The sequence below is a fragment of the Talaromyces atroroseus genome, assembly GCF_001907595.1.
Source record: "Talaromyces atroroseus strain IBT 11181 chromosome Unknown scaffold_10, whole genome shotgun sequence".
Taxonomy (NCBI): domain Eukaryota; kingdom Fungi; phylum Ascomycota; class Eurotiomycetes; order Eurotiales; family Trichocomaceae; genus Talaromyces; species Talaromyces atroroseus.
This window is the reverse complement of record NW_017971442.1, coordinates 1,433,757-1,455,519: the sequence shown is the minus strand read 5'-3', so window position 1 is coordinate 1,455,519 and position 21,763 is coordinate 1,433,757. Positions and strand designations below refer to the sequence as shown.

The following is a 21,763-nucleotide window of genomic DNA, read 5'->3' as shown; positions in this document are numbered from 1 at the left end:
TAACAAATAAACACAGAAAAACATGAAGCACCCCGGCTTGCCGATTCGCTGATTTAGATGTTGGAAGGGTAAAGCATGATGCGGACGGTGGCACCGAAGGTCTGAGGAGGGAGGTTGTGTCGGAATTGAGCGCGGACGACGCCAGAGTTGCCTAGATCGAGTTAGACGAGTCTCTTCATGTCCATGTGAACGAAATTGTCAACGCACCATGTGGCCGGGTCACCTTGCCCCAGATGACGCGGATTTTGGTGCCCTGAACCTCCTTCTTTCCCCGGTAAACGAAAGCGACCTTCTTGCCGAGGTAGAAGCTGCGGGAAAAGAAAAAGTCTTAGTAAACCGTCCTGCATGTCCATCACATTCCCATTCTCATTCTCGGCGACTCACTTGGCGGCATTGATATCGTCAACACCCTCGATCTTGATCAAGCTGGTGTTGGGGTTGGTGTTGCGCTTTCCACGCTGGTAGCTCAGGTGGCGGCCCCTGTAGAACAGTCAATAATTGATCACGGCGCTATGCATTTGTAAATGGAGAAGATTGGTGGCGGGTGGTCGCGAATCGTGTACACGGGCAGAGGCTTACTTGACATAGACTGCGAATTTGTTAGCAACGATTTCGTCAATGATCGATCACCATCAAATCTGCTTGCGACTCCAATCCATATCTCATCGAATCGGGGAAAACTCACGTCTGTGACCGTGTTCCGAAGGCATCTTGACGGAAGATTTATCTCTGAGCAACCGGGACAAACAAGAAAGAAAGTCGTGATTCAAAGGCAACGCTGACCGGCGAGAGTCAGAGGAGTGTCGGTGGTTGTCGTCGGGTCGGTCTGTCGCTTCGGTAAAACAACGAAACGCACACAATTCAACGGATGGAAAGAACACACTGGTGGCGCTAGTCCCCAATCGGGCTAGCCCTAGCGAGGGTTAACCGAGACCCCGTGACTGGAGGCTGGCGCGATGCCTGTTTCGGCGACGAGATGGCGGCTAGCCGGATGAGGCATGGGCGGATCTGGGCGCGACACCGCCTTTCGTTTTCTGCCGGGCCGGCGACGCGGATGACATTGCTCCGGACGTCTTTTTGGGTTTGCGAGTTTCTGGAAGCTCTGTCTGATTAATCTGATATGTATTTTATCCGCGTATTGCTCGTACGCTCTGCCACGGCGGGGTTAGCTACTCGGCCTTTTGTTGAGCACGCCGTGACCGTATATTGTCCGTATGTCCGAACATCGCTCGCGGCCTATACATCTAGCTTGTGCCCGCGGAGGTTCCTTATCGACGCTGCACTTGCCATGAGCATGCGGAATTGAAGGCAGCGTCAACTAAAAGTAAAGAGTTACATAGTACGTCGTTCCAACATCAGCATGCATACGCACATTGTCAGCCAGCCAGCCGTGACATCAGATCCAGGCCACTCCCCATTGGGGCCTCGGTGACGTCTATCTTGAAGAATCTGCTAGCTGGAAAATAGAAAAAAAAAACAAAAAAACAAAACAAGATATGCTGTATGTAGTTCTGCACCCATAGCAGGCCAGCTCTGTCGTAATGCCGTATATAAGCAATATAATAAATAAATAGATTATTTATATACGTAGAATGGACAAATGAAAGACCGATGACTATTACTATTATATGATGAATACTCTCAGACTGGCGTGCCCCACCAGCGTAATTGGCCCCGTAAGTTACTGCTTCCTTCCTTCCTTGCAGCGTCTCCGCCGGAAGTTGCTGGATAAGCAAAATCCCATCGTCCCTCCGCTGCTTTCGCCTTTCGCCTTTCTCTCTTCTCCTTCTCTCCATTCATTCCCTACCCCAGACCTATCGCTGCCCGTTTTCCACCATGTCGAACACTCTCATCCAGGCCGAGCACGGCCAAACCGCTGGGTAAGTCTATCAGTTGTGTGGCGCTTACATCACCTGCTGCTGCTGCTGCTGCACCAAGCGGGGGATCCTCCCGCCGTTCGTTCCAGAGGGTGTCTATTAGAGCCTCTGGCCAACATGCCCTCGCGCCCGACTCGCAAGACCCCTTCTGTTGTCAATCTCTTCTCTTTCTTTCTCGCTGCTCTCTGCATTGTCGCCAGCTGGTGGATTGCGACCACGTATAAGCCGTCGGTGGAAGCTAACATGACGTCTCCAAACAGCTCCGTGGAACTAAAGGACGACACCGTCATTGTCGTTCTGGGTGCCTCTGGTGACCTGGCTAAGAAGAAAACAGTACGCAAGCTTCTTTTCATAAATAAATAAGCCACTGATTACGATTCAAATATTGACCATCTGAATACAGTTCCCTGCATTGTTCGGCTTGGTATGTAGACGTCGAACCCGACCATTTTCGGACGAATCAATCTCTGACTTGACACAGTACCGGAACAAATTCCTGCCCAAGGATATTAAGATCGTGGGATATGCCCGTACAAAGATGGACCACGCCGAGTACCTGCGGCGGGTGAAGTCGTACATCAAGGTGCCCACCAAGGAGATCGAAGAGCAGCTGGAGAGCTTCTTAAAGCTTTGTACATATATCTCCGGTCAGTATGACCAGGATGACTCTTTCATCAACCTCAACAAGCACCTGGAAGAGATCGAGAAAGACCAAAAGGAACAAAACCGAATTTTCTACATGGCTCTCCCACCAAGCGTCTTCATCACTGTCTCGGATCAGTTGAAGAGAAACGTCTACCCCAAGAATGGCGTTGCGCGAATCATTGTGAGCTAATTCTTTCCTCACGTTCGGACGAGGATTACATCTGACTGGTGGTGGGTTCATTAGGTCGAGAAACCCTTCGGCAAGGACCTTCAGAGCTCTCGGGAGCTGCAAAGTGCCTTGGAGCCTAACTGGAAGGAGGAGGAGATTTTCCGCATTGATCATTATCTGGGCAAGGAGATGGTTAAGAACATCCTCATTCTTCGGTTCGGTAACGAGTTTTTCGGCGCTACCTGGAACCGTCACCACATTGATAACGTTCAGGTACATAGCTCAATTTCCACCTGTCCATGTTAATCCTGCTAATTCTTCGTAGATTACATTCAAAGAGCCCTTCGGCACGGAAGGTCGTGGTGGTTATTTTGATGAGTTTGGCATTATTCGTGATGTCATGCAAAACCGTACGTATTGTTGTCTCTATGATAGAAACCTCATGCTGACCATCAACGACAGATCTTCTCCAGGTTTTGACCCTGCTTGCCATGGAACGCCCAATTTCTTTCTCTGCCGAGGATATCCGTGACGAGAAGGTGCGCGTATTGAGAGGAATGGACGCCATCGAGCCCAAGAATGTCATCATCGGTCAGTACGGTCGGTCGCTCGATGGCAGCAAGCCTGCATATAAGGAAGACGATACCGTCCCCAAGGACTCGCGTTGTGCCACATTTTGCGCCATGGTTGCCTTTATTAAGAACGAGCGATGGGATGGCGTTCCCTTCATCTTGAAGGCCGGAAAGGGTGAGCTTCTTACCGTTATTCTATTTGTGGAGAGGGAAACTGACACTCTGCAGCCCTCAACGAGCAAAAGACCGAAGTCCGTATTCAATTCAAGGATGTCACTTCTGGAATCTTCAAGGACATTCCACGAAATGAGCTTGTCATCCGAGTGCAACCCAACGAGTCCGTCTACATCAAGATGAACTCCAAACTCCCTGGTCTTTCCATGCAGACTGTAGTGACCGAGCTGGACCTCACCTACCGCCGCCGCTTCTCTGATCTGAAGATCCCTGAAGCCTACGAGTCGCTTATCCTCGATGCTCTGAAGGGAGACCACTCCAACTTTGTCCGTGATGACGAGCTCGACGCTAGCTGGAGAATCTTCTCCCCTCTCCTGCACTACCTTGACGACAACAAAGAGATCATCCCCATGGAGTATCCATATGGTACGTTGATAACGTTATACCTTGTGGTTGGTTTTTTTTTTTTTTTTTCTAACAAGCTTGCAATAGGCTCTCGAGGACCCGCGGTTTTGGACGACTTCACCTCATCATTTGGATATAAGTTCAGCGATGCGGCAGGCTATCAATGGCCCCTTCACTCCGCGGCTCCCAACCGGTTGTAGACCATGGGGGTTTATGGAAAATGAAGATATTGAACAATGATACGTATGTTGAAATGAAAATGAGATCATAAACAAAGAGGGGGTCTTTCTTACTGTTTCTTCTATCCCCATTTTGTTTTTTCTTATATGACGTTGGGACTTTCGGGACGATCCTGGTGCTCGTTATCCGTTGAGTCTTGTGATTGAAGAGAAAACTTAGAAATGAACCTGTCCAGTTCTGTTCCTCCAAAGTCCTGTCTTGCGTAATGCTACAGATGTTGGAGTAGACGAGTTATATACTATACGATATAAGAGTAAGATTTTGGGTCACCAGTTAGAAAGTGGCATAAACTTCACCTGTTTCCAGTTGGAATGCAGTAATACTTCTTTTCTTTTCTGCTATTATCTATCAAACCCCGAGCTTTTGGGTAGCCCCTGACCGGTGACTGGGCTGGACAGAAGTCCAGCCCATTCTGGAAGCGGCAGCTTCAGCACAGACCCGTTTCTTCATTCCTCCTCGCCTCATCTTAAATTAATAGTCCATGCAACCATAGACACACCTCTCCATTCGCAATCTCGCTACATAAAACTTGCTTCTGCCACTTGGGCTGAATATCAACTGTCAAGAAAAGTGCAAGGCGATCAAATTAACTAACTGCAGATCGCATTACATACGACTCGCCGGGCCGCTTCCGCTTTCTTTTTTTGCGCGTTTTCCTTTCCGTCTGCTCGAGTTCGATCGATTTTGCTTCAATTGCATCTCTTCAATCGCGCACATACTCGTTACGTTCATTAATGGGGTAGCAAGGATTCGGTTTATCGGTTACGCGATCGTCGTCATTGGATTAGCACAGTTTCTTTGCTGCAGGAGGATTTCCCAGTGATCGATATACCATACGACTACGACGAACAGTCCCTCTGAGCCTTTACAGGAGCAATTCGAGCAGATTCCTTTCGTTTCAGAGTATAACACGCTAAATGCGATAGAATAGGAAAGGGATGAGAGCCGCATCATGGACCGGTACACCTTCTATCAAGGGCAAGTCGGAAGCGACGAGGATGGCGCTCTTGACATTCAGTCTGACGGGCGTGTCGTACGTGAACAATGACCAGTGAACAAATCATGGTGTTAGTCAGTCACTAACGGGGTAGTTTTAAAGATTCACATGGGGTGTTGAAATGTCTTGTATGAACTGAACCCCCCCCCAGCCCCCTCCTCTGTATTGATTTTTTGGTACCCAAATTAACAAACTGTCGCTTTCAAGATTGCACTCCGTATCTCCTCCAACTCGGCCTAACGAAATCCCGCACTTCGCTCGTCTGGATTGCCGGCCCCTTGTCCGGTCTCATCATCCATCCCCTCATCGGAGTTATTGCGGATCGCTCGCGGTCGAGATGGGGCAGACGGCGCCCGTTTATGCTTGGCGGAGCGTTGGTAGTCGCTTTTTGCCTGTTGTTGCTGGGCTGGACGTCGGAGGTGGTTGGGTGGTTTGCGCATGATATTGAGAAAGTAAGCAAGCATGTTTCAGATAAAAGATACAGGATCTGACAGTTGCCCTTCGAGGGGAGGAACAGAAAAGAAATTATACTATTGCCGTTGCGGTCTTGGCTATTTATGGGGTTGATTTTGCTATAAGTGCTGGTGAGTTGGTCGTTCTGGTTCCTTTTTACTGTGTATATTGACAATCTTCTAGTCCAGGCGTGTTGTCGAAGTATTATTGTCGACACATTGCCCATCTCCCAGCAGCAGCTGGGTTCGGCATGGGGTGAGTTTATTCGCCTGAATATTTGGACGCTTGGTTTAGGGCTATCACCTGACCATTCGAATGCTTGAATATGGGCTAATGGATCTATTAAGCAACTCGTATGCAGGCAATCGGCTCCCTGATAGCCTACATCGTGGGTTCGATGGATATGGTGACTACCTTTGGCACCAGATTCGGTGATACCCAATTCAAGCAGATGACAGTGGTGGCCGCTATTTTCTTGGTTGCGGCCGTTTTGGTGACGTCGTATAGTGTCAAGGAGCGAGTTCTGATAGCAGCGAGGTACGTGATACTATTGCTTCATTTAGGGCTTCCATATCTAATAGATTTTCAGAGGTGCGGATGAGAAGAATGGCTTTTTCCAAGTCATAGCGCAACTCTATAGAACTACAATGGATCTGCCACCGCAGATTCAGGCGGTTTGTTGGGTGCAATTTTGGGCATGGATAGGTATGTCATGTCTTTTCCCCGAGAACCCTTCGCGGTGGAGCTTTTTCTTTTCTAAAGTTGTACGTCTAGCCTGGTTTCCATTCCTTTTCTACAGCACGACTTGGGTCGGAGAGACATATTTTCGCTATGAAAATCCCGAGTCAGTGGCGAAATCCTCCGACACGCTTGGTGATGTCGGCCGGTTAGGCAGCTTGTCGCTTGTGATTTTCTCTTCTGTCACATTCTTAAGCTCTGTCCTAATTCCCTTCGGCGTCCGCTCTCCTGATAGCAATTCCAAAAGGGCCAACTTCACATCACGCCCTCCACCGCGAATGGCAGCACTATTGCGCCGATTCAAGAAGATCCGTCCCAATTTGCAGACTGTATGGTTCCTTTCCCACCTCGTCTTCGCAGGAACCATGATATTCGCACCCATGGCCCGGTCTCTGAAGTTCGCGACTTTCCTGGTTTCAGTCTGCGGTATCCCCTGGGCTATCTCAGGTTGGGCTCCGTTCGCCTTTATGGGAGTTGAGATCAATAAACTGGCGCTAGAACCGCCCTCGACTCCTCTCCCCACAGCGACAATGATCACATCAACCACTTTCCGTACACATGGCTACCGGCCCATAGACAGCGTTGAACGCGACGTTGAGATGGACGTGCTTCGCCTGAACCACCGCACGGGTGACGAGGATAGCGATGACGAATCCTCCTCTGGAGCAGCAGCAGGAGCAACTACAACAACAAGCGATATCGCATCTACCGGTGAACTCGCCGGCATCTATCTTGGCGTGTTGAATGTTTACACTACACTACCCCAATTCGTCGGCACGTTTATCAGTTGGATTGTCTTTAGCGTCCTTGAACCAGCACTACCACCTCCGCCTGAAAACGACGACCCAACGCAACCCATACAAGGAAGCAGAGATGGCACGTGGATGAACCTGGATTCTGACGGCCCCAATGCTATTGCCGTATGTCTTTTCATCGGCGCACTTAGCGCTTTGGTTGCTGCAGAAGCTACACGGCGGTTTAAAGCGGTGACAGCTGTGCGCCAGCTACCAATCTATGATTGAATTTTCTGCCTAACTAGTACTTTGTTGATGATGACATTACACGACAGATTATGTAGATCTATTTTCCTTTTTTTTGAAATTGCTTTCTTTCTGAGGTACATATCATACGCATTTGAGCAAGGCGCTTTTGTTTTGATACCCTGTTTGTTGTTGTGCCTAGTACCTTGATATTGAACATATACCATATATAATCATTGCATTTTGGGAGGAATTTTTTTTGCTAGTGTACATTTGGGGGGTTAAGTCTAGATGGGTATACCTAGGTAGGTGACAAGACGGAAGCAGATAGACCGTTGTTTATGCGTGAGTACATATACTCAAACAGATAATTTCCCTGCTATCGTGTCTTCAGCGTGGCGAACCTCTGCTGCCGCAAGATATCGCTGCGGTGATTGTTTTCTCTGCCACTCGACGCGAGTGCGTCGTGTTTGTAGGTACCATCAAGTCGGAGCAGCTACTATCCATAGGCGGCCATGTATTTGATATTGAACATGTATTATTGTTGCATTCAATAATATTTACTGGTACTTAGGCGGAGTTTGGCTTTTATGATCATCACCAGACGCATCCCCTCAAAATGCAACTTCGTAGTATGTTACAGTATAGCTAGATACGTTACCAAGCTATACTGGATAGGTAGGTGACCCTATGATAACTAGTATAATCAAATATGAAGCATATTTTAATAAACAGAAAGCATATATAATGCTCACACCACAGATATTAGTCATGTCATAATGCCTTGAACTAATGAGACTAGAGAATGCAATTCCGAATAATCGAATGTTGGAAAATATACTGTGTAGGCGTTCTGTTCATTGCTGTAGTCAGTCACCTTTCGCTCGCCTTTATGTTGTCCTGCTCACCTCTTCTGAATCTCTCCTCAACCACCCCTCATCAGACAAGACACTCATGGCAGCTCTCTAAACCTTCACACACTCGAATCGTTCTCTATTCTTCTCTTATCTTCTCTGCCTCTTTTTATCCCATTATATTCGTCAGTTTTGCTCACTCAATCAATGCAGTCACCAGATTCCATCTTGCCAGGTCCTAGAGTGCGTTTGACTCTGGGACCATGTCGTTTCGAAGGCATCTTCGACTGTCCCTGTCCTGAGGGTTCAGCGTTTGAGCTCATCAAGAACCTTAGGCCCGATATGCCCTGCAGCCGCTGTGGGCATATCCTTACTCTGCACAGAGACCACAACATTGGTGAGATGGCCTCTATCAGCGTGGGCTCTCAGCCTCAGCTGAAAGTTGAGCCTATGAGCGACTTCCAGCCACTCCAAGTGCCTCTGGAGCGTGGTTCGAGCCATGACACAACACTCCTGGGACCATCGTCAACCTCAATCCCAGAATACGCTCAGGTCCAGCCACATCCAACCGTGATTTGCGAGAGACAGCAGACGGTTTCAGAGATCTTATTGATACTCGACAAATACAGATCCGTATTTATCTGGGGCATGCCTCGCTCTGGAAAGACAACATTGGCTTTTCTACTTTATGAGCATCTTTCTAGAAAAAACGAGAAAGTTGTTTTCATCGAAAGCTGGCCGGATATCCGAAAGAAGCCTGAGGAAATACTGTTCGAACACGCTCGCGTTAAGTACCCGGACATCTCAGGTGAAGAAATCTCAACTCAGGACTTTATCTTTCTAGTTGATGAAGCCCAGGAGACTCTCACGAAACAAAAGTCCACCTGGAACGCGCTCATCAAAAACCTGATCAATCTGAACAACAACAGCAAAGGTCCCAGATTATGTCTCTTCAGCAGCCAGGGCATGTTCGCAGAATACAACAATGTCTTCGCAACCATGCCGGAGATCTCCTATCTAAAAACACACGGAAATGGGAACGGTGGCGCCAGTCTGTTTTTCACTGCGTCTGAATTTGAGACCTTCCTCACTCAGTGTGGCTCGATACTCAGCAAGGAGGCTGCAGAGCATGTCTTCTGGCTTACTGCAGGCCATCCGCTGCTCACCCAGTTGATCCTCGAATACGTGGACATGGTATGTCTTATGAACCTCAAGCATATATATATATATAATCGATTCTTACACCATTTTCTTCCAGAACTACAATCGAACAGTCGCCACCCTTCGAAATTTAAATTCATTTCCCCCAACAACAACTGTTTCTCCTCTCTCCCAAGCCGAGACCTTAGTCATCCTGAACAACGACGATCAGCTATTCACTTACCTAGGTGACCACATGTATCCCGGCCACTTCGCCAGAGAAAACACAATTGCAATTGGTGTCTTCAAGAAACTGCTGAGCGCGCCTGAGGGCAAGATATTATGGAATTCGAAATATAAGACTATCGGGAAATGCTTCGTGAATGGTCTTATTTGTCATGAAATTGACGCGAATGATATTGATATCTTCAGGTTTCCATCTCCGCTGCATGCTAGGTACGTAATCCAATCTTTTACTGCCGTGTCTGATGAATGGTGTGACTGACTTTGTTTCGGGTCTAGATGGGCTCAGTGGTTTCATAGAATTGAGCCGGGCGTTTATGCCGGCGAGTTGACTCCTTGAGCAATGGCATGGCAATGGGTATGATATGCGGACTTGGATCTTGGGTAGAGCTATGCAAGACAGCTCGTCAGCTTGAAACTCTTCGTCATATGTCTGTTTGAGTGGGAGAGAAACTGGGCGAAATGTACGATCAGGGATTATTTTTGTTCTGTTGTTTTTGGGTTTTTCATGTAAGAGAATAGAATCAGTCATCGCTCTTTTCGAATGGCCTTAAGATACTCCTCTGATACTTAGGTAGTGCTACTTGCCGGCATATATGAGTCATAACGTGTCTCGCAACAAGTGGACCAGCCCTTGAGAAGTTTATCAAAGGAACCTTAGAGTGGCATCTCAATAGAAGCTTGGAAGTCAAAACCTCAAGCTTAGTAATATCCATAAAAATAATACTGGATTCTGCCAATTTATCTTATATGAGAAACGACCTTTTTTAAACCTATAACTTTCTTCTTATTAGAAAACGGATGGACGAGATGCAACTTTTAGCGAGGTAATTGACATAGTCATGAGAAATTAAATATACATTATATAGGCTTGTAATAGTAATAGTCATAGCTATATCTTTTCCTGGGATGATTTATGTATTTTCTATATAAACGACAAAAGGCTTATGTTTTACGCAGTTTAGTGTAATGCGTTACTAACACTAATGGGTTGATATCAAGGCAGCCGATGAGTTGGTGTAGCATTCTGAAAGCAATCCTGTTAAATCCTTCACTTTCCATCGAAGTAGGACTTTGGCCACTTTCAAGGGTAATATGGAAAACAAATGGGTCTCTCAATGCTTCGGCAAACTGCTGGTTGCGGTCACTATAAGTGCCGTCGAAGCACTTTCGTCAACAAATCCAATTGTAAGCCAGTAATAGTGCCTCCCTACCTCCAGACGTAACGTCCGAATCAGATCGTCTGAGGCTTGATAGTCCCACGTAGTTCCGGCGGAGTTGGCCAGGCGTCCCTGCTTTGGTGGGTGGTATGGATTGCCTGATATTTAGAAAACATTAGTCTCGAAAGAAATAAACCAAGCTGATAGTAATACCTGCAGGAAATTCAACGGCAATGCTCTTTTTTATTCAAGGCTGGGGAATTCAGGAGAGAATTCTCACGAAGATGTCTATTGGGAAATTTTGCTCGGTGTCCAGTCTGTTACATCCTATCATCGAGGTTCATTTTCCCTGTACTTTTGGCTCTAATCCTAAAAGTTCCAAGCATGTATTTTATATAAGCTTTGATCTCATAGGTGTGAAAGTATACTAGCTATGACTGTCTAATTTGCCTTAACTACCTATCGTGGCGCAGTCATTGATATGCAATAATATTATCTACCATGTTCCACCGTAGTATTTTACAAAATTACCGTCTGTTAGGACCCCCAAGTCTAAGATAATATATTACACTAGTATGGGCTATTCGTACATAAGAATACAGGTTTCATATCACGCACATAGAAATATAAACAGTGGGAGTTTCTAATAAAGCAAGCCATAAGATTGGTCACCTGCTACCTAGATAGGCAACCGCCTAAGCTTGCATAAAAGACTCCTCTCTATCCGAATAATTGTGTCACCTGTTGCTAGATACAAATACTATAAGACGCTTGATCGTTTCGCTATCGAGAAAGAAATACGTTCTCCGCTCAAGACGGCGAGTCACTTCAAACGTCCGTAGCGGCATACCGCTGCCACGGTGATATGCTCTGTGCCAAAGGGGGGATTATGCTGAAAGCGTCGATGGTACGAAACCGATCTTCTCAGAACAATAGGTATACAGCAAAGTCAAATATATCGCTCGATTGTATTTCTATAAAGCACCTGGACAAACCCTGGCCGCCACAATGCTGCCTCAAACATCTACTCCTACGGCAAACTGATTGGCTTGCTCAATGGCCAGGGGAAATTCAGTGAGGAACAGCTCCACGAGATTCTCAAAATGCTGAAGTTCTGACTCGATGCACTTACGCAAGCCGACGAACTTTCCAGGGTCACGGGTGTCGCTAATGAAGCTTTCGAGGCGTTTTCTTTTAACTCTCGTAATAGGGGACTATCAGAAGAACAACGCAAGCTCTATTCACTCGCAATCCGCTTGATGGGTGAAAAGCGAATAGTAGGCAAACAGACTGGGGAACTTTTTTGGCGCAAGCTGTTGCATTTCCTCGCTACTTGTTTGGCCAAGTTCAGAGTCGACGAGAATGGGATCCGGAAAAGAGTCAAACTGGCGGAGGACCATAGGCGCGCACAATCAGAGGCTATATCGGTGGTACATTATAGTCTGACTAAAGATAGGGAGGTGATACGTCGCAGCGACCTCTTGCTGGACAAAATGAAGAGTCTTGAATACAAGGTCCGGGCGGTCTTTCAGGGCTAATGGCCGGGCTTCTTCTGGCTCCTTCATTACTTTTGAAATAGACGCTTGAAGTATTTTGGGCCTCTGAACTCCGTATATATCCATTTTATTCATCCTGATTAATAATAATGCTTGACCCTACGAATTTACCCAAAATGGAATGTCTTAAATGTGAGGCTTTTTAGGGCTTCTCGCGGCATACGTGGAGACTAGACCGCTAAAGGACTAGCGACGATCTTGACGATCTTTGATATTCGAAGTGCTTCTTTTACTTTTGCTGGAAGTAACCATAATAATTAATAGCAATAACAAAGTTAAAAAAGATATTATGTATGGCTCGAGCACCATTCCTGTAACGCCTTAGTCTCCACCGACGGATTGTGTGACGATGAAGTCATCGACCGATAGCTTATACATATAACTATCACACTCGCTGCGTATCGATACATGTACAAACATCACCACTACTCACTTCTCACTACTCACTACCTACATACCTGCCTAGGTACATTTTTTCTAACAATGGCACCCAAAGTCCTCATCGTCCTCACCTCCCAAGCCACCATCCCCAAAACCAACCACCCTACCGGATGGTATCTCGTAGGCCTGCCTACCTTACCCAGCAAAAATGGCTTCCAAACTGACCTTTTGAAACAGCCCGAATTCGCCCACCCCTGGAAAGAGCTCCATGACGCCGGCATCGAAATGACTATCGCTTCGCCCAAAGGTGGCGAAGCGCCTCTCGACCCAAGCTCTGTCGAGGCCTTCAAGAACGACCCAGTCTCAGCCGAGTTCCTGAAGAACCAGGAATCGCTATGGAAGAACACCGTGCGTCTAGCGGATATTGTGCCGCGCACAGGCGAATTCGATGCCATCTTCTATGTTGGTGGACACGGTCGTAAGTTCCTTGCCCCACTCTAACTTCTTCTTTGATATGTTATCGTGAAGTGAAGCTCATATATGTACAGCCATGTTCGACCTCGTCAGCGACCCGATCTCCCTCTCTCTCATCCAAACCTTCGCAGCAGCCCGCAAACCCGTTTCGGCCGTCTGCCACGGCCCCATCGTATTCGCCAACGCGACTACGCCGTCCGGCGAACCGCTAGTCAAGGGCGCCACCGTAACAGGGTTCTCGAATGTGGAAGAAGAGCAAGTGCAGATGGTCGAGGCTATGCCGTTTTTGTTGGAGGACAAACTCGTCGCGGCCTCGGATAGCACGAAATATGTAAAGGCTGAGCAGCCATGGGGTGAGAAGGTGGTTGTTGATAAGACGTATCAGCTTGGGGGACCGTTGATTACGGGCCAAAATCCGGCGAGTGCGACGGGCGTTGGGAAGGCGTTGTTGAAGGCTTTGGGGTTGTGATTTCTTCAATTTGGATTTCCACGATGTGAATAAAATATGTATTTAATCAACGCTTTTGGGGAAACTAAAAGCTTAGTCTAATTAATATGCAATGGTTTCGAGATAATAATGGCTACATCTTGTAAATATAGAAAAAAACAAACAAACAAACAAAAATAATGAATCAACCAAAACGCCTTCTATGCACGCATGCTGCTATAAGCTGTGACAGTTCTATCCAATGAACCAAGTTACTTGGTATCGCCCTTCAGGTCAGCCGTGATCATCTCCTCGACGACCTTCATGCCGACCTCTTCGCTGCGCTTCGACTCCGCGGCATCGTCACCGACAACTCGCTGATCGAGAGCTAGCTTCGTCTGTCCCAGGGCGTAGATCTGTTCCTCAATGGTGCCCTTAGTCACAAGTCGGATCACCTCCACTTCCTTGGTTTGCCCAACGCGATGCGCACGGTTCTCCGCCTGCACGTCCTCCTGCGGATTGAAGCTGGAGTCGAAAATAATGACCTTGTTAGCGCACGCAAGATTGATGCCTGCACCTCCAGCTTTTGTGGACAGCATGAAGACTGGGATCTCCGTCTGCTCGTAGAATGCATCGAGAATCGACTGGCGGTCTTCAACGCTAGTGCGGCCATCAAGGCGGAAGAAGCCCATGTTGAGTGTTTCGAGGACATACTCCAATATATCCATGACGAGGGTGAACTGTGAAAATATCAAGGTCCGGTCGCCATTTTCTTTGAATCGTTTGAGTAATTCGCAAAGCTTATCGATCTTCCCGGAGTTCATCCATTCCTGATTCTTCAGAGCGAACGATCCGAGAGACTTTGGATGCTTCACGCACATGGAATGACACTCGAAATCATTGTATGCAAGCAATTCTTCAAAGATGATATCGGGATCTGACTGCGACCACATCTCCTCCTTTAAGCACGCCTTGGCCATCTTGCTAAGGACTTTCTCGTCATAGAGCCTGCGTTTCAACAGGGGGTGAATCGCTGAGAAACGCAGTTTCATTAGAATATGCGCTGACTTGTTCCCCGTCTTTGTGCCCGCAGCACGATCAGCAATCATCTTGCGAACCTCCTCTTTCTCCTGCTCGTAGATCTTCCGCTGAGTTTCGTTGAGTTCGCAGTACTCAACTTGAGAAATCTTGGGAGGCAAGTCGATAACCTGATGCTTTTTCCTCCGAAGCACAAAGGGCGCGATCATAGACCTAGCACGCGCAATACGTTGAGCGGATAGTAGTGTAGCGTGCTCTGAAACATCCGTAGCTTTGGCCTTGTTCGCAAATATCGTTTGCAAGTCCTCTTTGTGCTTGCTGAAAATATCCGGCAACATAAACCCAAGCAACGAAACCAGCTCCTGTAGGTTGTTCTGCAGTGGCGTTCCGGTAAGCAGTAACCGGAAATCCGCAGGAATCCTGACTAGTTGATCGTAAATTTTGGATTCGCTATTCTTGAGCACATGTCCTTCATCGAATACGCAGACGGAGAACCCAACATTCCTTAAAAATCGCGAGTCTTCTTTAGCCTTTGCAACTGTATAAGTTGTGATCACGACATTCACGTTTTCCCTATCATCGTCAATCGCAGCTCGAATCTCAGCTCGCTCTTGTTGTTTGGCATAATAAGGCATAACATTGAGGGTAGGGCAGAACTTGTTGAATTCGCGGAGCCAATTCTCTAGTGTGGATGAGGGCACAACGACAAGGTGAGGACCAGTGATTCCTTGTTCATACAAATGCGCAAGGAATGCAATGACTTGGAATGTTTTTCCCAAACCCATGTCGTCGGCAAGAATACAGCTCAGTTTCTTGTGGAATAGCAGTGATAACCAATTGATGCCCACAATCTGATAGTTCTTCAACGTCCACTCATTCGAGATGATCGATGGCTGAGAAACGAAACGCGATTTTCGTCCACCATGAGCCACAACATCATCGCCGTCATCGGTCGTCGGGGTGCCGATTCCTGAATCGTGATCCAACGAGACGAGATCTAGTTCACCGCTTTCTTTATTTCCAAACATATCAATGCCCCATTGCTTCATTTCAGCCGCCAAGGGCTTCCCAAGACTTTCACAATGGGCAACTAGCGCATCGCAGGCCTCGTAGCCCTTCATCATTTCAATCGCCTTGTCGACAACCTTGTCGCCAATAGGCTTCTTGGGTTTTCTGGATTTCTTTTGGGTAGTCGCTTGGTTTTCGATATTCTCGCTGGCCGTTACAGATCGCACCGCGTTGAGAGAGCGGAAAGGTCGTTGAGCAAGAATTGTCGCTGCAATAGACTCAGGTGTCGTAGCCAGATCTGCAAGAGCTGGTGCAGTGCATGTATTTATGAAGTCGAGCACCTTTGTTTCAATACCACTATTATCTTCATCGGAACTAGCATCCTCATCGGACCCAGATTCGGCAGAAGCCATGCTTTCCTCTTCGGGTGAAACATCTCTTTTCATATTTTTCCCCCGTATGAGTCGACCTTTCGGTTTAGACGTAGCGACTAGAGGGGCCGGCGAGGCCTCTGAAGAAGTAGCGCCAGGACGAGGCCCGCGTATCAAGCGCCTGCCTTTGGCGGGCTTGGCTTCCTCATCGTCAATAACCACAACCTCCTTCCTCTGGACATTGGCCGTGTATCTCTGCGCAATCTTCTGTTTGGACTTGATATTCTGCTTAGCTGTATTCGCTGGCTTGGTGGGATATGTAGTTAGTTCGTCTGGTGATGACGGCATATGGCTGGGATCTCTCTGCCTGGCGAGTTTCTCAGCAGCGCGGTCAAAATTCCCTGAAAATTCTGAATAGGCCTTCAAGCCTTCATAAATCGAGAGCGAAGGAAAAATAGCTAACAGTCGTGTAACGAAAGTTCTTGGACGATAGTCCTCAATGTCCTCTATCGCTTTGATATCATCACCGTAATCGACGGGCATGGCGCGCGATACCGTTGTTTGCTTTAATTTTTTAGACGAATTGCGATCATCCGTTAAGTCCACATGGTCGATTAGCCTCTTATTATTGCCAGGCTGATATGCAAAACCCGCTGCAAAGTCCTTAAATGTCTTATTATGGCCAGAGCCCTCCTTGTTGGAAACTGGCGACTCCATTATCTTTTCCGGGCTCTTGGATGATTTCGTCAGCAATCGAGGCTTGATATTCACCAGGGTCAACTCGTCGTCGTCAGAAGAACCGCCGGCGTAGTTGGGGCCTTCGTCGTCACTCAAAACCTGTGCGCGTTTCTGCGGAAGAGAATTTGTCGGAGGGCGATACTGCGTGCCACTCGGGGCCATCAAATTCGCCAAGACGCCTCCTCTGCCAGGTCTGGAAGGAGAAGAAGATATTGGTGGTGAAGACGCAGCAACTTGAACAACGGAATTGGGCTCGTTAGGAGTGCGTTCGATAATCTGAGTTGGCTGGGTGAAGCGCTGTGAGAGAGGCGTTTGCTGCTGGGTCTTGGGCGCAATGAGGACAGTGGCGACAGTTTCTGCTGCGTCGTCCTCGTCGTCGTCGACATTCCTGCGGAGGCTGGGGGTATCTGGGACAGACTCTTCCATGACTTGAAAAGAAAAAACTAAATTAAATGAGCTGTATCAACACATGAGTCATAATGCAGCACGAAGAAAAAAATATCAGACAACAATGAAAGCCAAAATGTACAGCCGAAGAAAACGAAGAACGAAGGGAAGGGACGATCGAAGCTCCCCAAGAAATTCAGAGATTGGATTGGATGGCGGGACCCGTCTTAGCGCGCGCAGGAACGCGAAGGCGCGCCGCCGCCGTCACGTGTGCCAATTATTCTTCTTTGGGAACTACCATGACTACGCTAACAATCAAACAATGCATTTGTCTCATAGGCTATATAAGATTATAGACACCAAAGAATTGTTCAACACCAGAAGATGCGGCGATTATGTTTATGAATATGTGCAAAGCAAATAAAACCCGGGACCAAGCTGAAAAAGGATGAAGCCGAAACCACCACGGACGCCCACCAGATGAGATTATTTAGAGTAGAATCAAACCGTTACCCCAGCAGTCTGTTGTGCGGTGGAAGATGCAGACAGATCAGTTTCAGCCTCAGCAGGCATCTTCGGCACACTCGCACGACTGGAGTTTGTTCTAATAGGACCAGGCCCCTGCTTTGCAGCTGCCTGTTTCTGGCCTTGCACGGAGCTGCCAGCAGCTCTAGCGGACTCGTTGTTCTCAATTGCATCTTGGACTGCAGAGGTTTTGTCGTCTTTACCTTTGCTGATAGTCTCCCTCGTATCCAGGCCAAGAATTTTATCAGTTTCCATTGCTGCCGGTATGAGATCGTCATATTTTAGGATCTGACAAGCATCCAAATAGTTCCTGCACTGCTTGGTTTGTTTGAACTCTTTATCCTTCGCATTGACCATCATATTCATCAGATATTTGGTGTTTCCAAATCTATTCTCCACTCGCATGCACTCCTGTATATATTCGCGAACAACATCACGCCACGGCAAAAGCCCGCCGTCCTTTTCCGACCGAAAACATGACGAGTTCGACTCAGCTGCAGTCGCAATCATGGCACCGTCCACATCATATTCGGCCATTAACGCAAGCGCCTGATCTCGCGAGGTAACATCGCCGTTCATGACGCACGCAACACCCGCCTCGCGACAAACAGTAGCAATCATTCTCAGTTGGTCTCGAATGGCTCGCTCTCGAGGCCGCATTGGCGTTGTGCGACAGTGAATCGTCAAGCCCGTAATACCTGTGGCCACCAATCGAGTGACAAGGTCCTTCGTCATTTCCGGCGTCTCCAGAAGCCGAATCTTGACCGATATGCCTATCTCGTAGGGGGTTCCAATTTCACGCACAAGTGCCTCAAGGATGGAAACAAGTTTGTCTGGGGTTCGTAGCAACGCTGCTCCCATGCCTCCGCTAGTGCTGAATGGTTTTGGGCAGCCCGAGTTAACGTCTATTCCCGCAACGTCCGCGGCCACCACCTTGGCCGCCTTGACAGCGAGCTCCGGTGACGCCGTGCCCATTTGGAATATAAGTTTCCCCTTCTCGTTCTCCGGGTCGATACGGTATAAGACAGATTCCTTCTGATTATTGGAGGATATGCGAGTAAATTCGATGGTATTGGTCCGCGGGTTGACCCGTCGAGCGGCTCCCATTATGGCCTTGTCGATGGTTTCAGGGCCCCAGACGAGATCTGCTCCATATTTCAGCGCAATCAAACGTGAGGGAAGTTCGCCCGATCGCACCATCGGCGCAAGGACAACCTTCCCGCGGTAGTCGACCCCTTTGGCGGGGATGGGTACATGAGGTGTCGAAGTCATCATGCGGCGAATGAGCCTCAGCATATCATTCTATGCAGTGGCTCTGTTCGTGCGCTGTGCCGGGCGTGTAGTTGAGTAAAATCCAAAGTGGTGTTTGGGTGGCTTTCGACTTGGAAGTTGAGTCTCGGCGCAAAAATGTTGCAAGGCGCGCTAATCCTGATTTGGTTTAAAATGGTTATCTAATTAGGTACTAGTGCATTTGGCCGTTTTACTTTTAGTTCAATTATATATCAAGCATACTCAATTAATAACCAGACAAAACAGAAAAAACAGAATATTATTTATTATATATAAATTGTGAAATAATCTGGAATAGCGGCAACAGTCAAGAAGCAAGTTATAGCAGGTTAACCAATCTACTAATGCCTGTTACTACTACTAACAAGTACTGCCGATTTCTCTGTAAACGCACTTAATCATCATCAATGTTGGTATAAACATTGTCGGCATCCCGAGGGTCATGCTCCTTATAGTACTTCATAATTTCCGCATCAGTCTGCGAGTGCGTAACTTCGTAGCGTGTAATTGGTGCTAATGGGATGCCATTCTTCTCCAACAACGCAAGACGCTCCTGTGTCCGCGGCCGGGTCTTGTTGATGCTGTAGACGCTGATGCGGTGAGCTGAGTGGGTGACGTGCAAGCCCCAGTTCCAAGCGGATCGCACGGTCAGTGGCTGTGTGTTGAGCGCATTGTCCCAGCATCGGCAGACAATCTCAATCCAGCCCTCGACGTCGCAGGGCAGATCGATCTCCCAAGTACGCCAGGTCCAGCGTCCTTTCTTGGACATGTTCTCGGGAGCCACTTCATACCATGAGAAGCCGCCGTCAGCAGACAGTTCGACACGTTCGGGCCAGCGGCCACCGCCTGAATAGGCCCAGCCTTTACAGTGGATCTTGCCGTTGTGCAGGATGACGTGCCCTTTCCACGGCGACATGATAGCAGAGCTAACCGGCATCTCCTGGATTTGGATGCCGTCCGTCGGCTTCTGGTTGTGCTTGCCGATCTGTTGGTTGAAGTAAAGGTACTCTCGGCTCTGCACGGGGGCCATCGAAGGGGTTTCGATTGCCTTGATACGGTAGAGCCACTTGACGCTGCGAGCGCCGATATAGCCCAGGACGACCACACGAAGAGGGAAGCCATGGATTGCGGGTAGGGGCTCGCCGTTCATCTCCCAGGCGAGTAGGACTTCGTTGGCCTTGACCTTGGACCACGGTACGCTGACTAGGTAGTTCATGACCTCCAGGTCCTTGACATATGTTTCCGCACCATAGAGTTCAAGGTGCTTGCCGCCATTGACAAGGCCGCCACAGTCCTTGATGAGCTTCTTCAGACTGATACCACGATAAGTGGCTGTGCCAATAGCTCCCTCAGCCCACGGTGCCTGAGGTACCTCGTCTCCCTGGCCCGGGTACAAGGTGATCTGTTCGATACGTCGGGTGCCGGAGCACTGAATCGTGACTGTTTCCACGATCTGCGGGAACCGGGATTCATCCATGATGTCATTAAGCGTGTATCTCTTGGGAGTAGCCACCAGTCCATCTAGGGTAAAGTAGAATTTGTCCTTGTCGATTATGGGAATACCACCGTGGTTGCGCACAAAGTGGAGTGGATTAGGAGTGATTGACTTTGCAGTCACTAGGCGCTTGGGTGGTTCGCCGTTGTAGGGGAATTTAAGCAAATGCAACATGTCCTTGTGCTTCTCTTTGAGAACAGTTCGCCACGAATCTTCAGGAGCGTCGGCCAGCTCGCCACCAATGGCATGATGCCATTCCGTGAAGTCATCGCCAGGCAGCACCGGATTCGTGCCTGGGATCGGGCCGGTCATGTAATCCGGCGTGGGCGTGAAGGTCTGGGAGGTAAGGATCTTGTGTGCCTTGGCCTTTTTCTCTGGGTAAGCTTCCCATTCGACATATCTATCCTGATGGTCAGTTGTCTGTCTTTCTTCTCACGTTCTGAAGAGTCGTAGTAGGCTTGCCCTTTCCAGCCATCCAGCTCGCCGGCAAACAGCTTATTACGGTCTCCCACAGCATCGATGGCTGCCTGGTCTTTCGTGATGGGCGGCGGGTCAACAGGGTGTATAAAAACAGTTTTTGATCCAGTCTGGTCAATGATGGGCAGCTTGGCGCCTTGCATGCCCTGTTCGATGCGCCATTCGTCGGGACGATTGTTCGTCTCGAGCGTTGTGGCTTTCGGTCGTCGAGTGGTTTTCGTCCCAGGCATCTTGGGCAGAGATATGAAGTTTCGTTGGTCAGAAGGTAGCGGGTAAAATGTCAATTCACGAGCTGAAGCCAGGGAAATTCCGGGCAAACCTAGGGAGGGGAAGGGAGGGGGGCACCTATTTAACATGGATCAAGGGATGGGGAGGGGTGAAATTGAGAATGGGATACATCATTCAAGACATTGGCCAATGGCAACCGCAGGAAATGCCTCGTTATCGACCCAATTAGGGCATGCAGGGTGCACGCAACCAATGGTAAATCGTGCGCCACAGCTCAATCGTCAGATTTAGCTGTCATTTATAGTTGTATGGGACCCTAACTTCCTGCCATGTTTAGCTTAGCGTGCACGGTAGAGGTGTGACTGCGTTGGCCGTACGTCAGGTGTCCAAAACGGGTAATACTACTTCTTGCAGAAGAATCCCTGATTATTCCCTAGCCCCGAGAATAGCCCACCAATTGCTGTCCAGACCCATGCTGGTTGTTGTCAAGCTTTCAATTCCATATTTATTTCTATTAATTCGGCCAATCACCAACCCACTTATCCGGGGCTAGAACTTGCCCAAGCTTTTCTAGTTCAACTGCCAACGTATCTGCGGCGGTGATGGGACTCCTCGCATTCAAGGAATCTGGTGTATGCAGTTCGATGTGATTTTGTGGAGATGTATGTACTACGTATCTTGTGTGTCATTCAAGATATGGCATATGGACGACTAACGTTAC

At 48.2% G+C, this 21,763-nt stretch overlaps 8 protein-coding genes across 8 annotated transcripts; 4 read left to right on the top strand and 4 right to left on the bottom strand.

Moving 5' to 3' along the window:
- Window positions 1-53: 53 nt before the first annotated feature.
- UA08_07305 (60S ribosomal protein L33-B) lies at window positions 54-710 on the bottom strand (the record flags this gene model as incomplete). Its single annotated transcript, XM_020262232.1, has 5 exons — window positions 54-151; window positions 208-308; window positions 385-480; window positions 580-589; window positions 686-710. The coding sequence occupies 5 exons, from the start codon at window positions 708-710 to the stop codon at window positions 54-56; spliced, it is 330 nt and encodes a 109-aa protein (XP_020117965.1).
- A 1,126-nt stretch (window positions 711-1,836) lies between these two features.
- Window positions 1,837-4,042, top strand: UA08_07304 (Glucose-6-phosphate 1-dehydrogenase; the record flags this gene model as incomplete). The annotated part of the gene is made up of 9 exons (XM_020262231.1): window positions 1,837-1,880; window positions 2,078-2,210; window positions 2,281-2,301; window positions 2,359-2,703; window positions 2,767-2,964; window positions 3,017-3,101; window positions 3,154-3,438; window positions 3,492-3,863; window positions 3,930-4,042. The coding sequence occupies 9 exons, from the start codon at window positions 1,837-1,839 to the stop codon at window positions 4,040-4,042; spliced, it is 1,596 nt and encodes a 531-aa protein (XP_020117962.1).
- Window positions 4,043-5,034: 992 nt separating this feature from the next.
- On the top strand, window positions 5,035-7,292 carry UA08_07303 (hypothetical protein; the record flags this gene model as incomplete). The annotated part of the gene is made up of 7 exons (XM_020262230.1): window positions 5,035-5,119; window positions 5,287-5,531; window positions 5,591-5,663; window positions 5,716-5,787; window positions 5,880-6,069; window positions 6,122-6,237; window positions 6,307-7,292. 7 exons carry the CDS (start codon window positions 5,035-5,037, stop codon window positions 7,290-7,292), a joined length of 1,767 nt encoding a protein of 588 aa, XP_020117963.1.
- Window positions 7,293-8,311: 1,019 nt separating this feature from the next.
- On the top strand, window positions 8,312-9,827 carry UA08_07302 (hypothetical protein; the record flags this gene model as incomplete). Its single annotated transcript, XM_020262229.1, has 3 exons — window positions 8,312-9,298; window positions 9,363-9,700; window positions 9,767-9,827. 3 exons carry the CDS (start codon window positions 8,312-8,314, stop codon window positions 9,825-9,827), a joined length of 1,386 nt encoding a protein of 461 aa, XP_020117968.1.
- A 2,859-nt stretch (window positions 9,828-12,686) lies between these two features.
- On the top strand, window positions 12,687-13,527 carry UA08_07301 (hypothetical protein; the record flags this gene model as incomplete). Its single annotated transcript, XM_020262228.1, has 2 exons — window positions 12,687-13,062; window positions 13,133-13,527. 2 exons carry the CDS (start codon window positions 12,687-12,689, stop codon window positions 13,525-13,527), a joined length of 771 nt encoding a protein of 256 aa, XP_020117969.1.
- Window positions 13,528-13,757: 230 nt separating this feature from the next.
- Window positions 13,758-17,066, bottom strand: UA08_07300 (hypothetical protein; the record flags this gene model as incomplete). The annotated part of the gene is made up of 1 exon (XM_020262227.1): window positions 13,758-17,066. The coding sequence occupies one exon, from the start codon at window positions 17,064-17,066 to the stop codon at window positions 13,758-13,760; it is 3,309 nt and encodes a 1,102-aa protein (XP_020117966.1).
- Window positions 17,067-17,528: 462 nt separating this feature from the next.
- UA08_07299 (tRNA-dihydrouridine(20) synthase) lies at window positions 17,529-18,824 on the bottom strand (the record flags this gene model as incomplete). The annotated part of the gene is made up of 1 exon (XM_020262226.1): window positions 17,529-18,824. The coding sequence occupies one exon, from the start codon at window positions 18,822-18,824 to the stop codon at window positions 17,529-17,531; it is 1,296 nt and encodes a 431-aa protein (XP_020117967.1).
- Window positions 18,825-19,236: 412 nt separating this feature from the next.
- Window positions 19,237-21,044, bottom strand: UA08_07298 (hypothetical protein; the record flags this gene model as incomplete). The annotated part of the gene is made up of 2 exons (XM_020262224.1): window positions 19,237-20,711; window positions 20,774-21,044. The coding sequence occupies 2 exons, from the start codon at window positions 21,042-21,044 to the stop codon at window positions 19,237-19,239; spliced, it is 1,746 nt and encodes a 581-aa protein (XP_020117739.1).
- Window positions 21,045-21,763: the final 719 nt, after the last annotated feature.